General features: G+C 52.8%; 1 protein-coding gene across 1 annotated transcript; it reads right to left on the minus strand.

Moving 5' to 3' along the window:
• Positions 1-615: 615 nt before the first annotated feature.
• Positions 616-4,912, minus strand: SNU13 (small nuclear ribonucleoprotein 13). The gene is made up of 3 exons (XM_020982737.2): positions 4,687-4,912; positions 2,046-2,166; positions 616-1,009 (listed from the first exon to the last, which is right to left on the minus strand). Exons 1-3 carry the CDS (start codon positions 4,687-4,689, stop codon positions 747-749), a joined length of 387 nt encoding a protein of 128 aa, XP_020838396.1. The 5' UTR covers positions 4,690-4,912; the 3' UTR covers positions 616-746.
• Between the last annotated feature and the right edge of the window lie 3,495 nt (positions 4,913-8,407).

An 8,407-nucleotide genomic window follows, 5' to 3' on the forward strand; every position in this document is an offset into this window, starting at 1 on the left:
TCCCCCTTCCCGCCCCTTTGTCTCATACCCTGGGCTCACACCACACCTGCAAGGAACACTGACTGCGGGGCCCTCTGTGACACGGAGTGCTCTGAGCAGACCACACAAGAGGCCAGAAGTGGCTTCTTCAAGAAGGCTGCGGCTTCTTAGCACCAACAGTGACCCTGATCAGGGATTCTTAACTGGGAGTCTCTGAACTTCGAGAGACTCCAGGTTTGGGTAACGTCTGTATCAACCCAGAAGGGGAACGGGCCCACAGCCGTGAGAGGGCAAAGCGGGGACTTCACATCCCTGTGACCAGGCACTTTGGTGGAAAACGGCCTGGTCTCTGTATACTCTACTTGGCCCAGTGTCTGGCACTTAGTAGCCCGCTCTTATCAATGCGCATTCCCTTCCTATACTACCTACAGTATAAGGCCAAGTGCCTCCACGAGGACTGCCATGGGAGCTGTGTCCCCTGGCTGCTGGGGGACAATTAGGATTGGGATCCTCCTTCCCTCCCCCATCCCCCACAGGTCAGGGGTTGTCGTGACCCCAGAGCCTGCAGAAACGAATACCACAAAATGAAGCTTCAAGGGCTGAGAAAAGGAGTGAAGGAAGAAAAAAAAACACCAGTTCTAACAGCTGTAAAAATGTTTTAACATTGAAAGTCACCTGAGAACAGTCTCTGCCCGCCATCCTCCCGCCACCATGGTGTGACCACAGCCCTCCCAGGTCAGAACCCCGGCTGAGCCCCACAAGCAGGCTCACACTAAGAGTCTCTCGATCGATTGCTGGACGGACTGAATCTGGGGCTTCAGCTGGGAGCCTTCCTTGATGGTGACAGAGCAGGCGATGACAGGCCGGGAGACGCCGCAAGCCCGGCCCAGTGCCTGCTTGGAGCGCACAAACACGTAGGGGACGTTCTTGTCCTCACACAACAGCGGGAGGTGAAGGATAATCTCCAGGGGCTCGGCATCTGCAGCCATCACGATGAACTCGGAGATGCCTCTGTTGAGGGTCTTGGTGGCTGGGGAAGAAAAAGAAAGCTCCAGAAGGAAGAGCCTCTCTGAGCAGCCTGGACCAACCCCCTTCTAATCACTGGGGCTCCTGGGCTTTGGAGCTTCCCAAGGGGGGTGGTCAGGGCCCCAGAGAAAACCCAGTGCCCTGCTCTTCTAGAGGGGACCCTGGGCAGCCGGCCAAGCTGCCTGGGCTGCAGGCTTACGGGAGAATCCCCAGAGTGAGCTCAAAGGGACCACTTGGTCCAGCCGGGGCTCTGAATGAGGAAAAAAAAAAGACACTTTCACTAGCCTCTCAACGAAATCTAGCATTTTCTTCACTTGTTTAAAAACATGATTCTGAGGACTGACCCAGCAGCTCCATCAAATCACCACGGGGGCCCACGATACAAAAAAGGTGAAGCCCCCAGTGATTTCATTTTCCAGAAAAAGGAAAGGCCATTGGCCCAGGGCTTGATGGGGGCCAGCAGCCCGAGGCCCAGATCTCTGCCACCCATTACCAGGAGGCGGACTTAACCTCTCTGGGCCTCAGTTTCATCATCTGTAAAATGGAAATGTTGGACTGGATGAGCTAAGGTCCCTTCCAGCCCTGCATCTACAACCCTCTGACTTGCCTGAGGTCACACAGAACAGTCAAAGGAAAGAGCCAAGCTAGGCTTTGAACCCTGGACCTCTTCCCTCTCTAAGGACTAAGTCAGGGTCTGGGTGAGAAATGCCCTACGCAGTCATTGAGCCCACCAGATACACGAGAAGCCCTCCAAGCTTTGTCAATGGAATTAGAAATGACATCTAAGTAACAGCTTCCCCGCTGCTGCACCCTTAAGTCCCTCGGGGCCTCTCCCCCCATGGGCAGAGCTCTAGGTGTCGTCCCCCTCCTCAGAATGGGAGCTTTTGACAACAGGGGTGGCCCTGGATTTGTATCCCCAGAGTTCGGCCCAAATGTTCATTCCTTCATCATGTCTCCCCCCCTCCCCATCCCAGCCTGATCCAGCCTTGTACCCCCCCCCAAGCAGGAAGGCCAGTGGCATATGCCAGCCAGCGCCTCACCTTCATTGGCGCCCTTCCGGAGCTGCTTGTAGTTACAGGATTGCTGTACCAGGTCCAGAAGCTTTTTGGTGAGCTGGGCATCAGCCAATGGGTAAGCTTTGGGGTTCACTTCAGCCTCAGTCTGGGAAAGGGGAAGACAGTTGGGGTCACAGTTTCATTAGCAGCAGTTACAGTTCAAGGGCTGGGGGGCATCTTGTGGGGAAGCAAGGTAGAACCTTCCCACAATACCCTATGCCCACTGACTCCCTCCCCCTGCCCACCAGAGCTCCTGATGGTATAATCACAGCAGTTGGCATTTCTAGAGGGTTTTCAGGTTGGCAAAGCATAGTCCTGCCATGCCAGCTCCAGGCCCTCGAGGACAGTCTCTCAGCTCCCTTCCCGCCACACCTCCTCCCAAGAAGCCCAGCCTGATTAGAAACACAGAAAGTCAACACAGAATAGATGTGCCAATCAGGAAAGAGCCAGCTCCTTGCAACAAGGACCAATTCCCTCTTCCATTCTAGTCCCCAGGCCAGGACAAGGCCCAGCCACTAATCAGTGGGAGAAGTGCTTATTCAGCAACTGGAATAGGCAGCATTTCCTAAATGCCCCCTGGGGAGGCAGAGGGGCTAAGACCTTCTCAAAGGCTCAGGGGACTCCCCCAGTCAGGTGGGGAGACAGGCCCCAGTGGAGCAATCTGGAGACCACCACAGCAGAGTGAATCATATCCTGAACAGACAAGTGCCAAAGGGACAGAAATTCCTCAGGTGCCCTGTCCTGGTGGGGAAAGCTCCCCATGCCCCCAAAGAATTATCACTAATGGGCCACAGCACTGAATGCCTCACCCAGAATACCAGCAGCCTTGGGGCCCAAGCTCTGGGATTAGGGTGCCTTTTCACCTTCTCCAAGGGTGACAAACTCCTTACAGGGTGCTCACAGGTCCTGTGGCCCAAGGAGGCCCTTGACCCTTAGACCAGAAGCTCTGACTTAATAAGGGCCCCCAATCAACGAGGAAGTAAAAACAAAACCTTAAATTCCCATCCTTAATATGTTTTGCAGATGAAGAAACTGAGGCTGGGGGGATGGGAGAAGCCAGGACTGTGACCCAATTCCTCTTAGGTTTGGGAGTTAGAAATGCCCTTTGCAAGAATCTAGTCCAAAACCTTCATTTCACAAATTTTACAAAGCTGTCCTCTGTCTCGGGGCCATCCGGTCCATTCCTGCCCCGCCCCACTTCAGATCAATTTCCTTCTTTTCCCTCCTCCTTTGGGTCTGCCAATCACTGTCTAAGCAGCCACACTAGTTCACACCCCTCCTTCCCCACAACTGCCTTTCCTTAAGCATAGGTCTGACCACTTCCTTCCGCGGATCCCCATTGCCCCCAGGCCAAAAAGGCCTCAGCCTGACATTTACAACGCACTTCAATCTTGGTCCACTTCCTACCTTCCTGCCCTCAGCCTCCAAATCCAAAGCGCTGTTGGCTGCCCACCAAACCTACTGGACCAGGCCCAGATACGGAGGATGCCCACTTACCAGGTTCTGGCTGTGGGACCCTGGGCCAAACCAGGGCGCCCAAGAAAGAGTTTGTTCTCCTGTCTAGTTGGCAGCCCTAGGTGCCAACAAAGGTGCCATGCAAAGACAAGTCTCTGCCCTCCAGAGCTGACCTGCTGAGGGTGTGGGGTGGGGATGCTAGATGAGCCTCGGCTACAGTAAGTCTCTATACTATGTATCCATTGGGGCCCCTGGTCCTCCCACGGGCCTCCCTCAGGCCCAGGGCTGACACAAGGAGACAGCCAGGGTGCAGAGACGTGGGGGCCTCGGATTACTACGGAAATCCTAACAGCTTACCAGACTGCTTAGGGTTAATCAATCTCTTTTCCCCACGGCAGCCTGTCGCTAATAAGCGGGGCCAGCATTAATTATTATCCCCATTTTACCGATCAGAAAACTGAGGTACCAGGGATTTTTAAAGTGTCGAGCCGCATTCGAACTGGGGTGCCCGAACACCTGGTCCCGCACTCTCTTCACACCACGGCTGCCTATGGACCACAAGCGCCAACAGTGCGGGAGGCGGGCAGCATCCGGCCACGCTTCTCCACGTGCGCCGGGGCCTGCGCCGTAAAACTGGGACAAATGGAAGCCGCGGCCGGCTCGGGGCGCTCTGCGCTCCAGCTCTTCCCGCCTCGCTCCCACGTGGAGCCAAGGACCCCTCCAGGCCGGGCTCGGGAGGCGCGGCCTCTGCTCCCCAGGGCCTCGACCGAGGTCTGACTCCAAGAAGCGTCTCCTCCGAACCCCACGCGGGGCCGGCCCGGCGGGGCGTCGGGGATAGAACGCAAAGTTTCCACTTTCTCAGCCTCGGCGCCCCCTCCCCTCCCAGCTTCCATAAAAGGCTGCAAGCCCGGCAGAGGATACAATGTTTCCACTCCCCAAGCCTTGCGCTCTGAGCCGCCCCGCCCTCCCTTCCTCGCCCCTCCCAACGGGGCCACTCGAGCAGGCCGCCGGGTGGGACACGACGTTTCCACTTCCCGAGCTCCTCGCCCGCTCCGAGCGTGCAGAGACCCGGCCCGTGCCCCGCAGCCGCCGCCCGCCGCCCCCGCGCCGCAGCACAAGCAAGCGGCCCGGCCAGGCCCGCCGCCCACCCTGGCGGGGCCGGAACACTCACCATCCTCGCGATCCTGCCGTCCGACCCCCTCCTAGGAAGAGCCCTGGATCGCAGGAGCAGGAGAAATCCTCTCGGCTCGGAAGCTTCACGGAGGACGTCTGGAGTGGAAAAGGCCCCGCTCGGGGCACCGGGGAATGAGGCTGCTGGGAAAGAGGGCGGAGCCAGCGCGGAACCCTTTGGCCCGCCCCCTCCCCTCTCCTCTCCCTTCTCCTCCCGCCTTTCTCCCCTCCCCTGTCCTCTGTCATCTGCTCCGCCCCCTCCCCCTTCGCTCCCCGCTGCCGGATGTCACTGGCTGGTGGACGCGGCCCCTTAACCTTCCGGGATAAATGTCGCGCCGGATCGTTGTGATACTAATGCATTTATTTTTTGTAATCATTCCGTCATTCATTTACCCAGACCGCTCCAGTTTGTAGCGCTCTTGGTCTGCTTCTCCTTTACCAGAGACAGCCCTTCCCATACTTCAAGAAAGTTGGAACGAATCTTCGAGTTCCCCTAGGCTAGGGCATCTCAACTTGGGTCGGTGAACTTGTTTTGTGTTTGTGTTTTTTAAACATATACATGTATATGTATATAACTATTTCCATATAGCACCAGCCTTCTGGCAGTTCCTGGTACAGGACTCTTCCTCTCCCACCTCCGCGCTTTTTCACTGGCTGAGGGTAGTTCCCTCCCTCGAAGTCTCCGCCTCCTGGCTTCCCCCGCTGCCTTCTACTCTTAGCTAAAATCTCACCTTCTGCAAGGTTTGAACAGTCCCGCTTAAAGCTCGTGCCTCCCCCTTGGGGCTTAGCTCTAATTTAGCTTGTAAGAATCTTGTTTGTGTAGGGCATTCCAAAAGTCTTAGTGTGGCTTTAAGTTGTAATCGTTTTACTGTCCTTAAGATGTTGGGAGACATTTCTCCCAGCCACGCTTTAGATTGTAAGAACCTTGAGGGCAGGGTTCACAGTTATTTGTCTTTTTGTATAGCCCCAGTGCATAACACAGTGATCGACGTTATATATTTTATAGTAGGCACTATAAAAATGCTTCTTGCCTTGAATAGAATTATTTTCCTTTGTAATTATGAGTATCTTATTGTTTGCATTTAAGAACACGATTCTGAGAGCAGTTCATAGGTTTCACCAGATGGCCCGAGGAATTAATTGTTCAGTCACTTTCAGTCGTGTCTGACTCTCCACGACCCCATTTGGGGTTTTCTTGGCAGAGATACTGGAGTGTTGTACCATTTCCTTCTCCAACTCATTTTACAGATGAGGAAACTGAGGCAAACAGGGTGACGTGACATGCCCCGGGACACGCAACTAGGGAGTGTTGGAGCCGGATTTAAACTCAAGTCTTCCTGACTCCAGATCTGGTGCTCTATGCACCATGCCACCCAGCTGCTCTTGCCTGAGAAGGCCATGATACAAAAAGGGCTAAGAACTCCTGACCTAGTCAAACTCCCTCAGTGTACTGATAGGGAAACTGAGGCTGTGAGAGGAGGACCGGAGGAACTGCCTGGGATTTCACAGGCTAATTATAGCAGAGCCAGGAGAACACCTTATAAATGGTGGCTCTAACTGATGATTCTAAATGAAGAACGTTACCTGTTTTGTCAGAATGGACATGGTAACGGTTCTTTATCCTTAAACCAGAGGAAGCCTCCCTTATAGGGGGATGGCCCTGGGGCCAAGCTCTAATCCTTTGTCACAAGAGAGGGTTCAAGTTTAGGGGACACTCAGAGGAGAGAGCAGGTTAGATCCTGAAATGACTAACTTAAAAACCAAAAGTATCACTAAACCTTTTTGTTTTTTATACAGAAAAATAAAAACTGGTCAAGGCTTGAGATGGCCACTTCCTCACCAGCCACCACAGCTGTCCTCCTGCCCTATCAGGTCCCCAGAGACTTTGCCAAATCTAGTGGCTTTTCTTGAGGCTGTTTTTCAACTCCAGAGACGGGTGGCCTCTGCCCCAGAGCTGGCCCAGGGCTCTCTGCAAGCAGAAAGCTCTCAGTGAATATTGGTGGAATAGAAGGGAACCCTGCTCTCCTGCATAATGGTTGTGTGACCTTGGACAGATCACTTGGCTTCTCCAAGGCCTCAGTTTCCTCCTCTAAAAAGAGGGAGCTGGAAGCGTGTCTTTTTCTTTGCATACCCAGCACCTAGCACCTAGTATGGACCTCCTTTGTACATCATTACCTCCCTGTATTTGCTTTGAATCTCCAGTGTTTTGGCACTTAGTAAAAGTACTTAATAAATGCTTGTGGACTGATTGGTTCATTCATTCATAGGGTCTTGGATTTAGAGCTTGAAGCTCTCTAAGGCATGGGGCAAAATGCTGGGGCGCAAGTGGGGGGGCATTTTGTATGTTGATGACTGTCTGGTGGAGAGAACGCTGAGCTTACTTTGTGAATTCAGAAGGGACCTGGTTGGTTCATGAGCTTTGGAGAAGAAAGACTGTCATTCTCAGACAGCTGTGCAAGACCCATCCTCTTTGAGACACATGAAGAAAGAAAGAAAGGCAGACTTGCATGTGTTTTCAAACTTTTTCAATATATCATCAGTTGTGCTGATATTTTTTTTCCTCTAAAAATACTATTTGTCATATGGCATGGCTCTGTGGGAGGGATCTGGGTGGTAACTATGATGATATGAGATACAGAGGACACCAATAAACACTTAAAAAAAAACAAAAGAAAGAAAAAAGACTTTGGAAGTGAAGGACACTCGGGGAAGTTAGTTCCCCTGCATGTCCCTCACTAGGGCTTCAGGGAATTCTGGTCTCAGTGAGATCAGGGCCCTTCTCTCGACCGAGCCAGACCTCATCTCACTCCCATCCGAAGAGCTCATTCCCTCTTGTGTATTCTGTTATGTTTGAACCTATGTAACTTCTCTGATTTCTGTTTGTGATGGTCTTTTGTGGAACGTCACTTGGTGGAGGGGCGGGTGAGCTAAGGACTAGCAGCCAGGGAAATGATTTTTTTGTTCTGAACCTAAAAACCGTGCCCCTTGATCAGCAGGATTCAGAGGGGTAAGTACGTGTAAGATTCTTCTAGCCCAATACCCTCTCAGAGCCTGAAGAACACTGGCCAGCTTCGAGGCCCTTCTCCTGCTCCCCTCAGGGCAGGAGTCCTAGTCTGCCTTGGAAAGCGGTGGGCAAGATTCCAGAGATTCAATTCTTCCTGCAAGCAACATGTCGATAGCCTATGAGGCCATATACATCACACCCCAGGTAGCCCAAACCCTGCATAGACCAAATAAATTTGTTTTGACTTGTTTCTCAGTCATGGCTGACTCTTCATGACCTTGTCTCTGATTGGGGGTTTTCTTGGCAGAGATACTGGAGTGGTTTGCCATTTCCTTCCCCAGCTCATTTTACAGATGAGGAAACCGAGGTAAACAGAGTGAAGTGACTTGCCCAGGATCACACAGCTAGAAGGGTTTGGGAACAGATTTAAACTCATGAAGAGGAGTCTTCCTGACTCCAGGCCTGGCGCTCTATCCACTGCCCCAAGCAGCTGCCCAGACCAAATAAATACAAGGTTATAATAATACTAGCCCTAACCCTAAATTCCTCCAACTCTAACCCTAGATGCCAGGTACTATACAAATATTATCCCACTTCAGCCTCACAATAACCCTTCGAGGTAGGTGGTGTGATTATCCCCACTTCACAGATAAGAAAACTTGAGGCAAAAAGGTTACAGAGGGCAAGCAAGTGACTTGCCCAAGATCACACAGCTAGT

The sequence above is a fragment of the Phascolarctos cinereus genome, unplaced genomic scaffold (genome assembly GCF_003287225.1).
Source record: "Phascolarctos cinereus isolate Bilbo 61053 unplaced genomic scaffold, phaCin_HiC Scaffold_1;HRSCAF=81, whole genome shotgun sequence".
NCBI classification, from domain to species: domain Eukaryota; kingdom Metazoa; phylum Chordata; class Mammalia; order Diprotodontia; family Phascolarctidae; genus Phascolarctos; species Phascolarctos cinereus.